Raw genomic sequence first — 21,502 nt, 5'->3', positions numbered from 1 at the left:
GTAATTAATTTTAATTGTGTATTTTATTAATGCATTAATTTACTTACTCTTTATTTTTTTTATCATTATTATTATTATTGTATTGGTTAAAATATGATGGATTGTATTGTATGATGTTTATAAATTAATAATAATATTTAATATACAAAAATATATTTTTTTATTTATTTACCAATTATAATATAATTTTAAATCTCATAAATTAATTAATTATATATCAGATATACTGATATGTTTACATAAATTTATATATTTTTTTTCTCCAGAAAACTTTCAAGGCCTGTAGAATTTTTTGGTCCCTAATTTTTTAAAAAAAATCCATTAAAAACCGGATATGGTTTAAATATTTAATTTAATTGACTATTTATATAAAAAAAATGATGATTATTTATTGCATGCAGAGTATGAAAAAAACAATTTTTAACATTTAATTTATTATCTTTATTATTTAATGTTTTTTTCCTCTTCAGACTTTCAACTTTACTTTATCTGTATATATTTTTATACTTAATCTTATGGATGATAAAATTATTGTCTTTTACTTTAATAATATTGATATTTAAATATTTTTCTCTTAAATTCAATTTATTAATTTTTTTTTTTTTGATATTTATGTAATAGTACTTTTATTTATTTGCTTTTATTTCTTTACAGGAAATTCATAAATTTATAGTGATATTTTTTGTATTTTCTCAAAAAAAAAATTCAAAATTTTTTAAATTTCGTTATTGTTTTTAGTCCGATTTTCGAAAATCGAGTTTTTATCAGAAGTTAACATGCAGATGTCAGACAAATATTCGTCGATTTTAAAGATGGCGTCATTCTGACCTAACTCATAACTTTTGAGTTCATCGACCAATAGAAATAACCTTTATGATAAAGGTTATGTTGTAACTTTTGCATTGACCATACCCTGATTAAAAGCTTCGATTGAATCCGATTGTAAAATTTTAATCGGAAATTTCCGATTGACTTTCGGTCAGATTTTATTAGAAAATTCCAAATGAATCCGATTGAAAGTTAATCGGTAATCGAAAAATAATAAATATTTTTTCTGACCCTGGTGGAATTTTTTGGAATTTTCTCTGAAAAAATCTTTAGAACTTTAGAACTGAGTTTTTCAGAGAAAATTCCTAAAAATATCCACAAGGGGATTGAAACAGATTAAAATTCAATCGGATACTTGGAACGCTCCCGAGGAATTCTGATTGAATGTGTGTTTCTGATTGAATCTGATAGAAATCCGATTGAGTTTCAATCGGAATTTTAATCAGGAAGTAGCATTCTCAGAGGTCTTCTTTAAAAATCTGCATTACGTCTTATACGCCCGGGTTTCCAGTCTTACGGCCGATTTCTTCATGAGAGAAATAAACTAGAATTTGTTATTCGACAGATAAATTTATTCCGGGATTAAAATTTCGACGGTTGTCTTCAACAGACCGATAGGTTAGCTATCTTATGGTCACGTATGTATGATTGTGAGCTATAGTTCCTACTATGGGGTCCTCTAGACTCAAATTTTATGTACGTACCTAAAAAATCTCTACTACGTACTACTCTATACTAATAAAAGTCATTAGTTACTTATTATGTGTTAACAATACATCATTTGGTTAAAAAAAAAGGTCTTGTTACCATGCAGATTAATAACTATTACTATCCTCTTCTTTCATGTACAATTATCATACAACAAATTACAATACTCATAATAATGATGTGAGGGAATAAAATTTTCAGACAATCGACCATCGGAAAATCGGCTACTAATCGTTTTTAAAATTTCAAAAGGTTCCCGTGATAACTATATTCTATAGAATAGTTGACTTCAAAATTTGTAATGTCAACTTATGGTCAATTATCAATCAACAATAAAATTATCAAGTTTCTTGACATCGAAAAAAGTGGAAAATTTGGGGCTGGCCCGCATAATTAACCATTTCCCAAATTTAAAATTACAGCTCTAAATAATCTAAGAATAAATAATACGAGTTTATAATAATTACGAATTTCCTGATTTTTATAAATAACATTTATTACGTAAAAGTTTGTAATTAAAATCATAATGATTTTATTACTTTATGTACATTACTCTTTTTATATAAATACATGTATCACAGCTTGAAATTAATTACGTCTAATTCAACCTCCGTGACTTAACTAATTTGGCTTACAAAATGTTCAAAAATTTATTACTATTGTTATTAATTGGATTTGTCGGAGGACATATCTTCAGGAGTAGAATAAGACAAAATTGCAAACCAGTTGGTTCAATGGTACGTATTTTATTAAGAAAATTATTTATACTATATTGCGTTACTTATTCCGAAAGGACATATTATTAGTTGCCCTTTTGGCTTTCGGGAGCTTCCTTAAGCTAAAAGTGCGTGTAAATTAAATTTTATACGCTTTTGGCTTTAAATATTTTCTTTTTAAATTTTGAGCTTTAAAATAAGTTTGCAAACTACTTCACTGAAAAAAATAATCGGTAGCAACTACCGATTTTTTTTCGGTCGCTGGTACCGATTCCAATCAGTAACGGCTACCGAAATAATCGGTAGCTGTCACCGAATAATCGGTAGCGGCTACCGATTATTTTTTTCAGTGTTGATAATAAAAATAAAATTGATTCACCCCTTTGGCTCTCGAAATCGCCCTGAAGAGAAAAGGCCGTATAAAAATGCAAATCTTTTTGGAAATAGTAACGCGATATAATAATACATTGCGTAACGAGTGGATTAAGTCAGCCATTATTTGTTCAGCGCAATGGCACGAGCCGTAGACGAGTTCTGAAGCTATTGCGTTTTACGGATAATGGTTTAGTTCACATGTTACGCACTATACTTTTGAGTCATGTGAGACAAGTGTGCGCGGTAGATAAGTATGCGCGAATGCCTAAATTTCAGTCCAAAATGAATGGGTTTGCGCACACTTGCCTTATATGACTCTATTGAATGCATGTCTGGTTATCCTGATTTATCAAACCTTTAAATCGAAGTCACAGGGGTCAGCGATACGGTGCTAATTTGCACTTATTAGATATTAAAAATTTTGCCATAAAAATATTTTATGAAAACTGTTAATTGTATATAATACGTACTAATTGAAAATTCTTAAACATATCATTTTATGTCATTCTAAAATTATTTGGCGCCAAATCTTTTTTGGCGCTAATAGTAATAGTAGAGCATAAGTAAGAAAACGTATTCAATAATAGCGTCCAGAGTGTCATTATAAATTCATTAGGTCACGCCGGTGAAAAATCTAGAAATCTGCATTACCTTCTTATTTATTACAGCACGCCGGTCGATAAACGGCGACTTAGGGTTCCGCTTTACAGCTACGATAAAACAGGATAACCGTGCATGCGTTTAATAAATACATTTATTAATCTATTTATTTATTATAATACGATTTATATTAATAGTGCAATAATGATGATTCGGAATGTTGTTCCAACGTATGTTATGCTATTGGAAATATTGGTATGAGTAGTTGTATTTCAGTTCCTGAAGGTTATTATACTACAACACCAAAAAACCTTCATGAAAAACAGTGTATTAAAGAACATTTTAAAGTAATTAATTTGATTATATTTAAATTATAATAAATTATTTATAATACTAATATATATACTTTTTTATAGTGTACTCGTCACAAAGATTGTTGTTCCAAAAGATGTATTAAAGGGGATCGTTATTACTTGCCTAGCGTTTGTAAAAAATGATAAAAAATAAATATTACTAAAATACGCCGCGGAGGTGTAAAATAAATATAGATATTACCCCTACACTGTTAAAAACTTTTCGTTAATTTTAATAAATGTTTTGTACTAGTGCTCTGCTATAAATTACGTTAAAATAAATTTTTCAAAAACGTCATCGAGTTATTTTTATTTTATCACAAAAAAAAGTATTGTTCTTACATCCGATAACAATAAACTTTATTTTTTTTTAAAAATGACATTTATTCCCCGAGGTACAGAGAGTATTTTTATTTTTTATATACTTACTTAAGTGACACGATTTTTGAAAATCATTCCGTGGAGTTAACTCTAACGTACAAGAATTATTAATTGACTTGCAAGATGTTTATACAAATATTATTTTTATTATTAATCGGATTCGTGGCAGGCAATTTTATTGATCTGAGCGATACGTGCAAACAAACTGGACTTTTGGTATGCATTAAATTTTACTACACGGAAAAAAAATATTAGTAAATATTACTGAGATTCTCGTCAACAGCGCGCCTAGACAGAATCTCAGTAAATATTACTGAGTAGAACGTAAGAAATTAATAACAGATGCATTTTTTTGACAAGTGTCTTGTAGTTTTTAAGGTTTAAGTAGTAATTTAAAATAATCAAGCAGTATATTCAAACGATTAACTGTTAATTATAGCAGTTTAAACATTAAAGTCATAATTTTACTAATTGAAACGACATTAGTTACCCTGATTAAAAAAAATGATTAAAAAGTATTTAAAATGATTTGTTTTTTAATCATTTTAAATAATTTTTAATCCTTCAAATCGTTTCTAATCCTGTCTCTTATGGACATTTAACGTGTGAAATCATTTTTAATCATTTTTTTTTAATCAGGGTATTGAACATAATATAAATAATTAGAAGTTGAACTACAATTATTGTCAATCATTTTTTCCGGTGTAGTATTGGCAGAGTTAAGACCGACTATTGTTATCAGTATGAGGCCCAAAGTAACATATGCTTGAGCAAAATTCTGGTGTCAGTGCCTTGAGCAAAACCCCTAGTCACTAGTGTCTTTTTCTACGCATGGGTCTTGCGCAAGATCACGTAGCAAGAAATCTTCATCAAGACTTGGGCATGACTTATTGCTCAAGACATTGTACACAATAATATTGAAGATATCTTAGATACGGTGCAGTTTAAAAGTTTCTAGGGCATTTTTTGCCCCAGTAGCTTACGGTGACTGTGCGAACACGAATCAGTATTGTTTTGTGTTATTCTGCACACGAATGGTTTTGGTGCTGCCATTCGGGTGCTGCACCAGACTGAGAACGGGTTAAACACGACTGGTTCCTGTGGAGCACACGAACCAGTCGTGCTCAATTTTTCCGTGTAAATAGGCTTCAAAACTTGTAATTTCAATGCAGGTGATATAAGAATATGATTGATACTACACGGAAAGATAATTATGGGAAGTTTTGCTATGCATTATGGGAATAGTTCCGATAATAATATGGGAACCAACCCCATAATATTATGGGAACCATTCCCATAATGGTATGGGAACTATTCCCGTACTATTATGGGAACTATTCCCATAATGGTATGGAAACTATTCCTATAATATTATAGGAACTTTTTCCATAATGTTATGGAAACCATTCCCATAATATCATATAAATTTTTTTTGCAAAATAGTGTAGAAATTTCCCTCACGATATGGAGAGATTGAAATGAAGCTTCTTCGACGCTAAATTTGTTAAAAAAAAAAAATTTTGTTGAAAATTTTAATGTTTTTTCTTTAAATTTATTTTTTCATGATAGTATGAGAATCATTCCCATTATATTATGGGAATGATTCCCATAATAGTATTAGGAACTATTCCTTTACTATTATCGGAACCATTCCTATAATGTTATGGGAATGGTTCCTATAATTTATGGGAATGGTTCCTATAATTTATAGGAATAGTTCCAATATATTATGGGAATGATTCCCATAATATTATAGAAAGTATTCCCATAATATTATAGAAAGTATTCCTATAAATTATAGGGACGTATTCCTATAAATTATAGGGACTATTCCTATAAATTATAGGGACTATTCCTATAAATTATAGGAACCATTCTCATAACATTATGGGTATCATTCCCATAATTAGAGGAACCATTCCTATAACGTTATGAGCATCATTCCCATAATTATACGAACTATTTCTATAATTATGGGAACCATTCCTATAATGTTATGGGAATGGTTCCTATAATTTATGGGAATGGTTCCTATAATTTATAGGAATAGTTCCAATATATTATGGGAATGATTCCCATAATATTATAGAAAGTATTCCCATAATATTATAGAAAGTATTCCTATAAATTATAGGGACGTATTCCTATAAATTATAGGGACTATTCCTATAAATTATAGGAACCATTCCCATAACATTATGGGTATCATTCCCATAATTAGAGGAACCATTCCTATAACGTTATGAGCATCATTCCCATAATTATACGAACTATTTCTATAATTATGGGAACCATTCCTATAATGTTATGGGAATGGTTCCTATAATTTATGGGAATGGTTCCTATAATTTATAGGAATAGTTCCAATATATTATGGGAATGATTCCCATAATATTATAGAAAGTATTCCCATAATATTATAGAAAGTATTCCTATAAATTATAGGGACGTATTCCTATAAATTATAGGGACTATTCCTATAAATTATAGGAACCATTCCTATAACGTTATGGGCATCATTCCCATAATTATAGGAACTATTCCTATAATTATAGGAACCATTCCCATAACATTATAGGAACTGCTCCCATTATTTATGGTCGTAATTCTTATGATGGTATAGGGAAAAATTTCACAAAATTATGGGAACAGTTTCCATAATTTACTTTCATTATAATGAAATTTTTTATTTGTTCAAATTTAAATATATAGTGTAAAGGGGATTGGGAATGCTGCACAGGTGAGTGTTTTCCTATTGGAAATGTTGGATTTAACAGTTGCGTTTCGATACCAGGAGGTTCTAATAACCAATTGAAACCAACCAAAATTGAAAATCGACGAAAATGTGTCAAAGAAGGAGGACAGGTAATTGAATTATATATCATTTTTTATTTTTTTCAATTAATATGCTCAAGTCAATTTTTTTTTCTTTCCAGTGTGATCATCACAATGATTGTTGTTTTAAGCTTTGTATAAATAGAAGATCCTCTCACCAGCCTGGTGTATGCAAATATCCTCAAATATATAATAATTAGAATATTGTGCAGACAAAATCATTATTCGAATAAAAAATCTGAATTTCCGACCCTGCACATTGGGTTTGAGAAAACAAAATTTGGTCTTTAATTTATAACCCCAATATATATTTTGCATTATTAAATTATGACCTCTTCACGGAAAGATTGGAACCCGACTGGTTACTGTTCTGCACCCGACTCAGTACGGTTCTGGACAAAAATGCTCGATTGTGGTGCAGAACACTGATTACTGTGCGGAACCTGACTGAGTCGTGTGCGCATATCACTCAGTCAGGTTCCGCACAGTAATCAGTGTTCTGCACCACAATCGATAATTTTTTTCCAGCACCGTACTGAGTCGGGTGCAGAACAGTAACCAGTTGGGTTCCAATCTTTCCCTGTTATTTGGAAGTTATTTTAGAAGACAAAGTCATGAAAACGGCGACTGAAAAATTTAAATATTATTTGAAAATATTATTGAAAAATTTTAACTTCCCGCTGTGAAAGTCGAAGATTTATACTAAGGTATAATTTCACTGCAATGAAAAGTGAGCGGGTAATGGGTCTTTTATTTTATATATAGCTACGATTTTTGTGCGACAGATTGGCGCTGAACACCGGGGTATATTGGCCCTTGGATTTGTTACGTAATTTAAATACAGCCCTAAATTAGTTAACAAACTTTGATTTTTTTCAAATTTTAAGAAATTACATACACTCATGCCCTAAATTAAAGGAGCAGAAAAATTTTAGAAATTTTTGCAAGGCTGTAACTTCATGAAAAATAATTGTATCGAAAAAAAAAAGCATTTTGTCGCTAGAAATCGACGCTGCAGCGTCGAAACTAGGGATTTCAAGCTACAAAATGCTTTTTTTTTCGATACGATTATTTTTCATGAAGTTACAGCCTTGCAAAATTTCTAAAATTTTTCTGTTCCTTTAATTTAGGGCATGAGTGTATACGGAATTGGAATTTTATACCTCGGCAAAGGGTCATTGTACAGATAAACTCAGGATATAATTTCGTAGAGAACTGAACGCTCTAAAAAAAATTCTTACCATTTTTTGATAAATTGATCTGAGCAAAAGTTATTGGAGCTTGAAGTCTCATCTATAGTAAATTTCCAGATCTTTTTACTTTTCCGGCGAAACTATCAGACTTATCACAAAATATCACGATATATTTTTTGTAGGAAATTTTATTCCTTACAAATTATCTCTGATAAAGTTTTTTTAAATTCCCCATTGTTTTCTAGTTATTTCCATTTTAATGTCAAGCTCTTAAAAAAAGTAGTGTTCTGATCGATTTCAAGAGCTCGATATTAAAATAGAAATAACTAGAGAACAATACGAAATTTTGAAAAACTTTATCAGAGACAATTTGTAGAAAATGTAATTGTCTACAAAAAATTTTCAATGAAATTTTCTGATAAGTCTGATAGTTTCGCCAGAAAAGTAAAAATATCTCGAAATTTACCATAAATTTGACTTCAAGCTCAAATAACTTTTTCTCAGATGAATTTATCAAAAGACATTTTTTGTAGAGCGTTCGATTCCCTACGAAATTATATCCAAAACTTATCCGTACAGTGAGTCATTGCCGAGGTATAAAATTCCGAACTCAAAATTTTTTTTCCCGTTATTTAAATGGGAAATAGAAAATTGCGATGAGCGGCCTCTAAATTAATATTAAGAGCTCATCTTTTAACAGGCATCTTATTTCACCTCCCGGTAACTATTTAACAAGGGGTTTCCAGAAAAAAAATAGTCAATTTTTTTGAATCAGTCTGATGTAATACATATTTTTTTTTTGGTTCTTTAATTTCAAATTTTAATTTACAACTTCAAAAAATTTCAAAAATCAGCCCTAATATTTAAAAAACGAAGTAAGCTCATGCAGAGAAACGTTAAATTAATAAATTATAAAAAATTACTATTTGAAATAATAATATAGCGCCCAGAAATTTATTTGAGACATTTTGACATCTGGAACATCTATTTTTAAAATCCGTAAAAATTATTAGTACAGTCACAATAGTATTTTTACACTTCAAACTCTTATTTATATGATCAAACATACAGCTCACAGAAAGCAATTTTTTTTTCCTTCAACTATCAAATTGAATCAATAACTCATTCAATAAATCAATATCGCAAAAAAAAATCAAATCAAAATTCGATAAAAATTATTTACTAAGCGTTTAATTTAAAAAAAATTAATTTTACGCTCAAGCAAAAAATTTTTATTGTTTTTTTCCTCCAAGATTTCTTTGTAAGAAAAAAACCGCGTGATGAATCTTTTGAATTTTCCTTAACAATCGCAAGCAATTTCTTGCGATTGTCTAGCAGTCAAAAGAATTTATTAGAAAAAAATATAAAATAAAATCACATGATTATAATTGAGGTTTCAATAATAAAGATAATCTATAAAAAAATATTATTTGCATAAAATGACAATAGAATTATTATAAAAAAAAAAAAAATGTATCAATACAATAAAAAAATAATACAATTTTTTTTTTATCATCCAAGTAAACTACTAATGTAATATAATGAAATCACAGTTTACCTATCAGTTGACTCACGACCGTTACGCCGTGCAGACGTCGACGTACGTCGAGACGCTTTAAGCGTCAATGTGCGCTAATTATTTTTTTTTTTAATTAATTGATATTATGATATTTTTTATCTGTGATTATAAATTTATTTATTTGCTGATACTTAAAATCTTAAATTATTAATTTTTATAATTAATTTTTTAAAATAATATTTTTCTGTGTTAAGTTTTTTAACGATTTTGTGATTAAAGTGATTAAGTAAAGAAGTATAATAATGATATTATTTTATATTACGAGAAATCATTTTATGTATTACAAGATTTGATAAGGTTTCACATAAATTTTTTTTTTAGTGTTTGTTCAAATTGACTTGCATAATATATATGTAAATATATATTAAGCAATCACGATAATATCGATAGGCAATAATTTCTTTTTTTTTAATCATGTGATTTTTTAAATATTTGATTTAAGTTTAATAAATTTTGAATAATTAAGTCACTAAAGATAAAATTAATATTTTGAAATTTTTAATTAAATAAAATATATAAAAATTTGAATTTTTTATAAAATATATAAATTATAAGTTTTTATAAAAATGGCACCAAATTTAATTGCTAAACATGATCGTCATGCTTGGGGGTATCAAGATACATTAGTAAGTTATTTATTATTATTATTATTATTTGTTATTAATAAAGAATTAATCAAATTTCGAAGCTTACTTGGCAGGAAAAAAGGAATTAATTTTAATCCATCATATAGAATTTTATAAAATATAATAAATAGGGATAAGATTTTTGCCTTAATTTTGAAACGAATGGTTCTAATATTTGATATTACAGCGAAAATATTGGTTTTATCATAAAAGTTTTTAAACAAAAGTTGTGGAAAATTTAATTTTATAAAAAAAATTTCTCTTATGATTTTTTAATACGACCAATATTTTCACCGTGATTTCAAAATTAAGATTCATAATGAGTGGTTCAAATTTGTGTTAATTACGAAAATCTTAATTTTGATATTACGGCGAAAATATTGGTTTTATCATAAAAATTTTGAAACAAAAGTTGTAGGAAATTTAATTTTCTAAAAAAAATCTCTCTTACGATTTTTTGATACGACCAATATTTTCAACGTAATTCCAAAATTAAGATTCATAATGAGTTATTCAAATTTGTGTTAATTACGAAAATATTAATTTTTAAATTACGGCTTTTTTATTAGTCCTAAGAAAAAATTATAAGAGACATTTTTTTTATAAAATTAAATTTTGAACAACTTTTATTTGAAAAATTTTTTTATACGACCAATATTTCTGCCGTAATATCAAAAATTTCACAGCATTAATAATTAATTGTTATTTTTAAATCAAAGTAAAAATTCTGGCTCTAATATTAAATAAAAACCCTAGATGACTCAATAATACTATTATTATTTTCCTTGTTTGTTTTGACTTAATTAGTAAGCAAACAAGGTAAACTTTAAATGTTTTACCGCGAAAACAACAAAATCATGAGATAAAAATATTAATTTCTTATACTTAATTTATATCAATAAAAAATTTTGATGATCTTATATATACCACTTTTGTATAAAAAGAAAACATTTTTATTTTATTATTTTTATAGAGACTTTATACCGGTTGGAGACTAATTTTCAACAATATTTATACGGATAACTATTGAATAAAATTTTAATAGATAAATGAATACTTACAAAAAAAATTTTTTTTTTTGTATTGGTTCAATACACGGAGAAAAATATTTTGTGGATTTAAATAAATCATTCACTTAATGGAGGATAATTTAAATTAAGTAAATGTTTGTTTGATCAAATGTATGTTGATTTAATGTAAATAAATTTATTTAAGAGGAGATTATAATTTACTTGGTTTAAGAAAATGTGTAATTGTTAATTACAGCTGTCATATGATCACATTTAGTTGAACCGGTTACTTTCTTGAATCAAACAATATTTTTTTGAATGAATTAATATTTTCTTGAGTCAAGTCATGTTTACTTAAATCAAGTTATTTTTATTTGAATCAATGAATGTTTATTTGAGTCAAATCATGTTTGTTTAAACCATGTAATTTTTACTTGAATCAATTAAATTTTTCTTAAATCAGTTAATATTTACTTGGGTCAAGTCAAGTTTACTTAAGTCATGTAATTTTTTCTTAAATCAATTAATATTTTCTTGAATCAACGAGTATTCACTTGAGTTAAGTCATGTTTACTTAAATCAAGTAATTTTTATTTGAATCGATGAATATTCATTTGAGTCCAGTCATGATTGTCTAAACCATGTAATTTTTACTTGAATCAATCAGATTTTTCTTAAATCAATTAATATTTACTTGAGTCAAGTCATGTTTACTTAAATCAAGTAATTTTTATTTGAATCAATGAGAATTTATTTGAGTCAAGTCATGTTTGTCTATACCATGTAATTTTTACTTGAGTCAATTAGATGTTTCTTAAATCAATTAATATTTACTTGAGTCAAGTCAAATTTACTTAAGTCATGTAATTTTTTTTTAAATCAATTAATTTTTTCTTGAATCAGTGAATATTTACTTGAATCAATTAATATTTACTTGAGTCAAGTCAATTTTACGTAAGTGATGTAATTTGTTCTTGAGTCAATTAATATTTTCTCGAATCAATGAATATTGGTCTTGACTTAACAATTTTTTTCTTGACCTAAGATAATTTATGTTTTTAATTCATAATTCAAAAAAGTACTTGGGTCTAGTAAAAATTTCTCGCGCCAAGAAATTTTCGTTTCTGTTTATTTTCTTGAATCAATTGATATTTACTTACAACTAAAATTCTCTTTTCTCTAAATAAAAGCCCACCCATGAAAGTGGTCAAAAATTTTTTTGATATTCGTCTCAAAGTAATTAAACTTTCGTATATTTCTAACTATAAATCTAAAACTTATAATTATAACTTAAATATAGTTTACTAAGAATGTAAATGAAAATATACAGTAAAATTTTGTCCCTCTAAAAAATTATTTCTTCAAAATTATTACCCTAAAAAACCAGTATAATTTAGAAAAAAAATTCAAATTTCACGCTAATTATCAGTATTATTATAAAAATTTTTCAGTCTGACTGAATCTGCTAGGGAACTTATAAGTATAGTAGACATCCTACGACAACATTGACTCCATTGATAAGAACTGATAAACTGACATAAATATTTTATTTATATTAAACTCAATTGAAATATTATTTAGAACACTAAATTTTTTTAAATTCAAATTTTACCTACAAAATTATAATTTCAAAAAATTTCACTCATAATTTATGGTTAATAAATAAATCAATTTATTCAGCAATTAAAAATTAATGTCCAGAAAATATGTTAATTAGTCATGTGTTCATGCTTTAAATTGTGTGAATAAATAGTAATATTAAAATTACGGATGCAGGAAATCTGATCGTGTTTGAAATATCATGAGAAACTATAAGATTTCTTCAACAAAATCACGACACGGGTGTCACTTTTCATTAAAAAAAAAAAAAAAAATGGAGGTGTGATATTTTAATATCGGTAATAAAAAAGTCTATTAATGTCGTAAAAAAAACAAAATAACAAAAAATGATAAATTTATTTATTCATCAATGCAACGATAATTAAAAGTGAAGAGTTTTGATGGATGAACATATAATGAGTAAATAAATATAAACAAGTCCTTCAAATATGTATACCACGTTTGTCTCACGTGTGTGACAAATGACGTAATAAAAAGTGTTATCATCGATTAGCACGAGTCACTTAGCACCCACACACTTGATTTAACAATCTATCATTTAATTATCGTAACAAAATTATCGTTTAATCTATTTTAAATATCTTCTTAATTTTATCTGGATATTATCATTCTTTTATATTTTTTTTCATTATTAGCCAAACAGGTTATTCTGAATTCACAGAAAAAGTTGATTTTTATTTAAATATTTCAGTTGGGTAAAAAATAACCTATGGAATTTTTTTTTAGTAAATTTTTTAATAAATTTTTAATGCAAACGTTTTTTTGAATTTTTATCCGCCCGTTAATCGGCGGAATAGGGAAGTTGGTTTCTGGAAGCGCCGCTAGGTGGCCTGGTGGCGGAAGACGCGCTCGCTTGCAGAAATAGGAATTCAAATTTATATATACTTACGATATATGTAATGGGACGAAATGATTGAAGGGGTTTGTGTTATAGAAATTTATGTAAAATCATTTACAAAAACAAGTTTGCTAAAATATCAATAAATATCTGAGGAAACTGAAATTGTGTATTTTAGTTATGGCGGGTGAGTTCTAATTTTGAGGAGAATTAAAACTGATTTTAAAATTCCAGTATTTAAAAAAAGTCACAAAAATTTAGGATAAAGTTTTTACCATACGTGCACGGAAAGTTTAAATTCCTGCATTGTTTGGAAGGAAGAAAGTCATACTTTTCGATTATGATAAAAATTAGCTCATGCATCATTCGATTCGCGAACAGAGACAAAAATTTGAACTTTTAGGTACAGATCTGGTGAAAAATATTATGAAAATTATGGAGAAAGGTAGGGCGTCCTAATCTGCACTGGAATGTCCTACTTTCCTCTCTCGACATGTAATATACTATTTTAGTCAATAATTCCAGAAGGACTTATGTTTTTATACGTCCTTTCCATTTTGGCCATCCTTACCTTCAGCTCTGATAGGCAATTATGCACGTGGATTGGAATAACTTACTTTTCTCCCTTAGTGTGTAATATACTATTTATGAATTCTTTTTAACTTTGAAAATGCGAGACAATAAATATATCGTATTACTAATTTCAAAATTAGCCCTTTTGGCTTTGGTCACTAAGTTTCAAACCAATAGGGCGTATAATTTTTTTTTTCATTGCGAATTATATTGTAGACTTATTCTAAAGCTGAAAATTGTAAAAAAAAAAAATTGAGAGCCAAAAGGGCGTATAATTAAAGCTATATGCCCTTTTGGCTTTCATTTTTTTTTTTTTAAATTTTAAGTTATAAAATAAGTTTACCAAACGATGGGCAATGAAAACAAAAATTATACGCCCTATTGGTTTGAAACTTAGTGACCAAAGTCGAAAGGGATAATTTTGAAATTAGTAATGCGACATTTTTATTGTCTCGTATTTTTGAATTTAAAAAGAATTCATAAATAGTATATTACACACTAAGGGAGAAAAGTAGGTTATTTCAATCCACGTACATAATTGCGGATCAGAGCTGAAGGTAAAGATGGCAAAAACGTAGATTGGAACGCCCTCTCTTTCTCCGTGGTGTGTAAACTATTTTTCAGCAGATCTGTTTTTGAAAGTTTAAATTTTTGCCTCTGTTTGCGGAACGAATGACGCATGCGCTAATTTCTATCATTGGTTTTATAAGAAAAAAGTACAACTTTCTTTCCTCTAATAAGGCAAAAATTTACACTTGCAGTACAATGATTTTTTCATGCCATTTTTTCTTATCATTATCTACTAATGTGTCAAATTTTATAATATGACCTTACTAGAATTTTTTTTTACGCGGGAAACTTTTACTAAATTTTAAAATTCGGCAGCCAAGTACTTTTGTGTACCGTCTCGTAATTTATTATTACGAGTTCAAATTCGATTCCCGTTCACAATTTTTTGACAGCTCATTTAAAAAAAAAAAGTTCTCAATCGCAATCGTTAAAATTTTTCACATTTTACTACAAAAAAATTAAAAAAACTCCGTATGCTCAAAAATGATTTTTTTCCTTTTTTAAAAAAAAAAATCCTCAAGAAATTTTTCAAAAAAAACCATAAAACCCAATAATTGCATTCCCTTGTTTAAAAAAATTAAATAAAAAAAATCCGCGGCAAATTCAAATTCAAATTTTCCCGCCTCCTTACATAAACCTATTAATAAATATATATATCGTATACAAATATACTCGATATAAATTCCAACAATAACTAGAGCTCATTTAATTAAAAAAAATCCCTGAATAAATATAAAAAATTTCCTCACAATAAAAATATTTATAAGAAAGTGTTATATTAAAAATTTCTTATACTGCGCAATATGTCTATCGCGCCCCACTATTACACATTCAAACAAAATTACGAAACGTTAAAAACTTTTAAAATTACATTGAGCCCAACATGAAAATAATAATAATAGTAAAATACAGCAGCTGTATAATTCCCTTACGTCCTTCGTGACCTCAATAAGTGACCTTAGGGACAACTCCCACCAACAAAAAGATACTTTTTAAATTCTAAAACCCAATGCTCGTGTCATACGTCGTTTATTAGTTATTTTATAACCAAACGATACGTTGTATGTTATATCCCACAGTACAAAGTGGGATTCATTATATATAAATGTTATCTACGCGAGAGTTGTTCACGTCTTATATATATATATATTTTTGTCTCAACACTTATAAGTCTTGAGTCAACAGTTTGATAGCTCTATCAAGTTTATTAATTTTATTTAGTGATACTAGTTACCAAGTGACAAACAAAATATTGTTTTTGAACCAGTAATTGGTGTAATTTTAGTGGATAAATATCATAATTAATATCAGTGCGACATTTGCGATGGCAATGATAACTACGCGAGTTAGAAAAATATCTAAAAGTTTGTTGAAACAATCGTCAATTGTGTATCAACGGAGAATTACGAAATGTACGGGTAATAATAACGAACACTTACAAGTCGACGACCTTGTTATACCCAAGCAAGAGGTCATCCGGTTTATCAGTGAGAGTATGCATAAAGTAGGCGCCATTCAAGAGGACGCTCAAGTCGTCGCACATCATTTGATGACCGCCGATTACCGCGGACACTTTAGTCATGGAATGAATCGCTTGCAGATGTATATCAATGATATTGAAAACAAACTGACTAGTCCGACTGTCAAGCCGCAAATTGTTAATGATTTTCAGGTTATTGGTTTTTTTAATTGTTTGTTTTATTATTTGAGATATTGAGGAAGAAATTTTACTGGAAATTTGAAGTTATTGATGTTGTATACTTTGTTTTTACGGATTTTAAATTTCGAATCAGGAATATCTTTGTAAATATTGAGTTATCGGAAAAAGTGCAAGAGACCTTTTTTGTAGGGCTTTGAATTATCTACAAAAAAGGTATCTTGTAGTTTTTTTGTAAACTTGATAGTTATTGAGATATTTGGAGTTTAAAATATTCTAGGGTCTTCTGGACTCGTTAAGAATAAAAATATATAAGCTGTCAAAAATTTTCCTTGAAATTTAAAGAAAATTACTTGAAGTTATTGATAAGTTTAAATCATTCAGGGTAAAATATAAATGTAATTGGAAATTAAATGATTTATATGCTTCACTTTTACGGGATTTTAAATTTTTGAGTCAGGAATATCTTTGTAAATATTGAGTTATCGGAAAAATTGCAAGAGACCTTTTTTGTAGGGCTTTGAATTATCTACAAAAAATGTGTCTTGTAGTTTTTTTTTAAACTTGATAGTTATTGAGATATTTGGAGTTTAAAATATTCTAGTGTCTTCTAGACTCGTTAATAATAAAAATATATGCGCTGTCAAAGATTTTCCTTGAAATTTATAGGAAATTGAAGTTATTGATGAGTTTAAATCATTCTGGGTAAAATATAAATGTAATTGGAAATTAAATGATTAATATGCTTTACTTTTACGGGATTTAAAATTTTTGAGTCAGGAATATCTTTGTAAATATTGAGTTGTCGGAAAAATTGCAAGAGACCTTTTTTGTAGGGCTTTGAATTTTCTACAAAAAAGGTATCCTGTAGTTTTTTTTTAAACTTGATAGCTATTGAGATATTTGGAGTTTAAAATATTCTAGGGTCTTCTGGACTCGTTAATAATAAAAATATATGGACTGTCAAAGATTTTCCTTGAAATTTAAAGGAAATTACTTGAAGTTATTGACAAGTTCAATCAGTCATAAATATAAAATATAAATGTCATTATAAATTAACTTATTTATATACTTTATTTTTACATAACTTTAAATTTCCAAGTGATAAAAGTCATGAAAATTAAAATCACAATGTATTTTATTTTATTTCATTTAAATTATTTTTTTTTTATTGTCCATAAGTCAATTAATTTTAAATAATATTAATTTTAAAGCTGATAGTTATTTTAAAAACCTGAATTTTAATTTAAAATTATTTTTTTTCCTGTGTAATTAGTTTTTAAATTCGCGAAATTTCATAGCAAGACTTTAATAAACTCGCAATTATCAAAAACTAATTAAGGTTTTTTAAAAAAAAGTTAGTACTGTATTTTAAAAATTTTTTGAATTTAAATCCAACTCAATATCTTGATTAATTACATAGATCATATATTTTTAAATAGTCACACTGTATTTTCCGTTAAAATTATGCTTCAATTTTTTCCGTACTCTAGATCTAGTTTTAAAAAAAATTATCAATTATTGTTTTTACAGGCAATAGCATTAGTTGATGGTAAAAACGGTCTGGGTCAAGTGATCGGTAAATACAGTATGGAACTGGCGATAAAAAAAGCCGAAAAATATGGAATCGGTATGGTATCAACCCGCGGATCAAATCACTACGGAATTTGTGGTTACTACACTTTAATGGCAATGGAAAAAAATCTTATTGGGTTCAGTTGTACGAATTCAAGTCCACTTATGGTCCCAACAAGAGCCACAGCTGCCGCACTTGGCACTAACCCGCTATCTATTGGGATGCGCGGGCACAATGACGAGTTCGTACTTGACATGGCGACCACTGCAGTAGCGTTGGGTAAAATAGAAGTGGCATTGAACAAAGAACAAAGTATACCCCGTGGATGGGCATTGGGTAGAGATGGAAAAATAACAACAGACTCTGCTGAAGCCATAGAAAGTTCTAAGCTAATGCCACTGGGTGGCGCTGAAGAGCATTCTGGTTACAAAGGTTATGGACTTGGAGTGATGGTCGAATTGCTCTGTGGAATTTTAAGCGGAAGTTTTTATGGTCCGAACATCAGAAGTTGGAAGGACAGCAATAGAACTGCTAATTTGGGCCACTGTTTTATGGCCATCGATCCTAAAGCTTTTGGGTCCGGGGCAGAAAATCGTTTGAGTCATCTTCTGTGTCAGCTGAGGGCACTTCCGGTTAACGAAGAAAGTGATAGTGTTTTAGTTGCTGGGGATATGGAGAGAAAAGCTATGGCTAAAGTTGACACTTCCGGTGGAATTGAGTATCATAAAAATCAAATTAAAATTTGTAATGATATTGCTGACCGTTTGGATATTGGACGGATGGAATTTATTAAAAAAAAACATTATGATTAATTAATTAATTATTTATTGAAGTAAATAATTTTTGATTAATTTTAGTGCTAGGGGTTTAGGTATAAATTAGCAAATTTAAATTATTGTTAATTGAATTTAGAAGAAAATATGGTAAAATGGACACTAAATGAATATTTGTGTAAGTTGACCTCAAAATGGCGGTATACCGACGTTGTAATGGCCGCCAAATTAGAATTTTTATTTTTCTACTTTTTTTCAAATAAAAAATGTATAGTGCGCACTCTAAAACCAAGTGTATTATTTTAACATACATTTAATGTGTTTTATGTTCAAGGCCATAAGCAAAACTATCTTTTTTGTAGTCACTAAAAACACATTTTACGATGTGTTGAATATCTATAGTTTGCTTATGGTGTTTTAATGTTAATTGAAAAGTGTGTTAATGTGGACTGGACACTTGGTTTTAGAATGAAGGTCGCAAAAAGTTCACTTTACAGCCTAGGCCGGCAAAGTACGCGGTAAAGTAGGTTTCTGGTAATCGGCTTCTTACGAAACGCCATCTAACGTTCAGAAATGAAACTTTCAGAGCAAGGGTAAAAAAAAACATTTTGTGGAACTATTCAAAAATTGGAAAAATAATTTCTAGGTTTATTTCTAAAAAATCATAAACTATTTTTTTAAATATTAATAATAATTCCAAAATTAATTTTAAAATATTTTCTATATTTTTATTTGTAGGGATAGATTTTGTAGAAATTTATATAAAATGAGTGTAAAAATAGTTCAAAGCTTATAATAGACTCAAAATTTCGAAGACTAAAATTTTTTTATTAACGTTAAATCATTTATACACTTTTTTAATTGCACTAAAGTGCGTAAAATTGTATACTAGTTCAAAGATAATTTCTTAAGGAATAATTTAGACCCGGTATTAAATTGATTCATTATTCCATTGATTTAAAAGAAATTATTTTAATCCAAGAAACCAGTGTTGTAAATTCTTCAAAACGTATCTTTGTAGGCACGATAACTCTTGAAAAATGTGATAAAATAGCCTAATTTTTTTTGATCAGCTTGATATCTTTTGTCGCAAGAACCCTATGAAAAATCACTATCTAAATACTTTTTGTTTAATTGTAATTAATAAAAAAACTTAAAACCGGTAATTCATAAAAACTTTAGCTGCCATTTTTTTTTTTATTATTATTTTTTTTTCCTCCAACTATTTGGCAGCAGCACCAGCGTACCAGTAGGATTGAAAAATAAAAAGCGACATCTAAGAAAAAAAGGCGGGAGATTTAAAAAAATTTTCAAATAAAATTTAAACTGAAAAAAAGAAACTAAAAATAAAAATAAAATTAATTAATTAAAAGTTAAACAGTAATTAATAAAAAAAAATAAAATATTAATAATTATCATGAGCGATTGAGGTGCGCACTTGTGGATTTCCCAACATTATTTTTATATATTTTTATCTTATAAATAAAAATAATGTCCATTTTAGCTGTCAAGTGTATTATTAAAAATATATTTTTATATTTCCAATATATATTAAACGCGTAGTATATGAAAACACAACTAGCTGATAACCTAGTTACAAAATTTACATAAAGTTAAAAACTTAAAACATACAAGACAAATATGTGAAGATAAATATATACATAAGAGTAAGACAATAAAAGAGTAAATAATTAAGCGATAGTGATAATTTGAAGGTCATAGTAATATTTAAAAAATATGTAATCAAATAAAAACATTAAAAATATAAAAAATATACGAACATTTTGAATAAACATTCGATAAATTTATTAATTTTTTTCCTTGAAATTCAAAATACTTTGAGCGTAAGCTAACGAGATTAAAAAAGTAAAAATGTATGAAGAAGGAAGTTCAATTACTGTAAATGGAAAAGAATCAATCATGTGGTAACGTGACTCATATGAAATAATTTAATGGGCTTTCATTCACTCTCCCTTTTCTCGCTTATCCCTGATTATCTTAAAGGTCATGGAACCCATGGGACTTCCGTTTTTAATATCTTGCGTCTTATTACAACAATTTAGTCATTTATTTTTCCTTTATTTTAAATTACATGTAATTTATTTGAATTTTAAAAAATCTAAATATTTGATTTCGGTCAACATTTAAATTTACTTAACATTTTTATCTCAGTACTCTCGGCTCATTAACAATTACGGTACTCGACTTATCTATGACACGAGACTAATATAAACAATCAAAAATTTATTGGCGTAAATAGAGAAGAAAAAAAATCGCGATTAATAAGGGATTAATTTTGTTTTTATTTCAGTTAGTAGTGATCTCTTGCGGAGTTCGAATGAATTTTTTTTTAAAATGGCTTTTTTTTGTTTCGCGAAAAGTGATGAGGTGAGTTGTTGATATTTTAATTATTGTTTTTTGTATTGTGATTTTTGATTGTTGGAAGTATAGAAGACTTTTACAAAAAAAAATAATTACGTTTGAAGAAAAATTAAAAGTACAAAAGGTTTCGTCCCTTGTAAAAATAATTCGATAAAAATGATTATGAAAATTGGATATCATGAATTATTTTATCTTTTTTTTATTAGCGAACGTCATGTAGACACGCTGAGATGAATAGCCAGAAGAAAAATAAATGTATGAGTGAGTGCAGGTAGAGAAAAAAAAAACAAATTGTCTCCCCCATCAAAA

General features: G+C 27.8%; 3 protein-coding genes across 3 annotated transcripts in view; all 3 read left to right on the top strand.

Moving 5' to 3' along the window:
* Positions 1–1,564: 1,564 nt before the first annotated feature.
* LOC130665364 (uncharacterized) lies at positions 1,565–3,869 on the top strand. The gene is made up of 3 exons (XM_057465698.1): positions 1,565–2,273; positions 3,425–3,574; positions 3,644–3,869. The coding sequence occupies exons 1-3, from the start codon at positions 2,175–2,177 to the stop codon at positions 3,722–3,724; spliced, it is 330 nt and encodes a 109-aa protein (XP_057321681.1). The 5' UTR covers positions 1,565–2,174; the 3' UTR covers positions 3,725–3,869.
* A 5,699-nt stretch (positions 3,870–9,568) lies between these two features.
* Positions 9,569–21,502, top strand: part of LOC130664459 (chloride channel protein 2) — a 37,657-nt gene continuing 25,723 nt past the window's right edge. The window contains exon 1 of the mRNA XM_057464368.1: positions 9,569–10,194. Coding sequence (XP_057320351.1) covers positions 10,135–10,194 — 60 coding nt within the window. The 5' untranslated portion in view covers positions 9,569–10,134. The remainder of the gene's footprint in view (positions 10,195–21,502) is intronic.
* Positions 15,685–20,617, top strand: LOC130664460 (uncharacterized oxidoreductase YjmC). Its single transcript, XM_057464370.1, has 2 exons — positions 15,685–16,477; positions 17,996–20,617. The coding sequence occupies exons 1-2, from the start codon at positions 16,130–16,132 to the stop codon at positions 18,848–18,850; spliced, it is 1,203 nt and encodes a 400-aa protein (XP_057320353.1). The 5' UTR covers positions 15,685–16,129; the 3' UTR covers positions 18,851–20,617.

The sequence above is a fragment of the Microplitis mediator genome, chromosome 3 (genome assembly GCF_029852145.1).
Source record: "Microplitis mediator isolate UGA2020A chromosome 3, iyMicMedi2.1, whole genome shotgun sequence".
In the NCBI taxonomy this organism is placed as follows: Eukaryota; Metazoa; Arthropoda; class Insecta; order Hymenoptera; family Braconidae; genus Microplitis; species Microplitis mediator.
The sequence above is the reverse complement of the archived record's forward strand: the minus strand, read 5'-3'. Positions and strand labels throughout refer to the sequence as shown.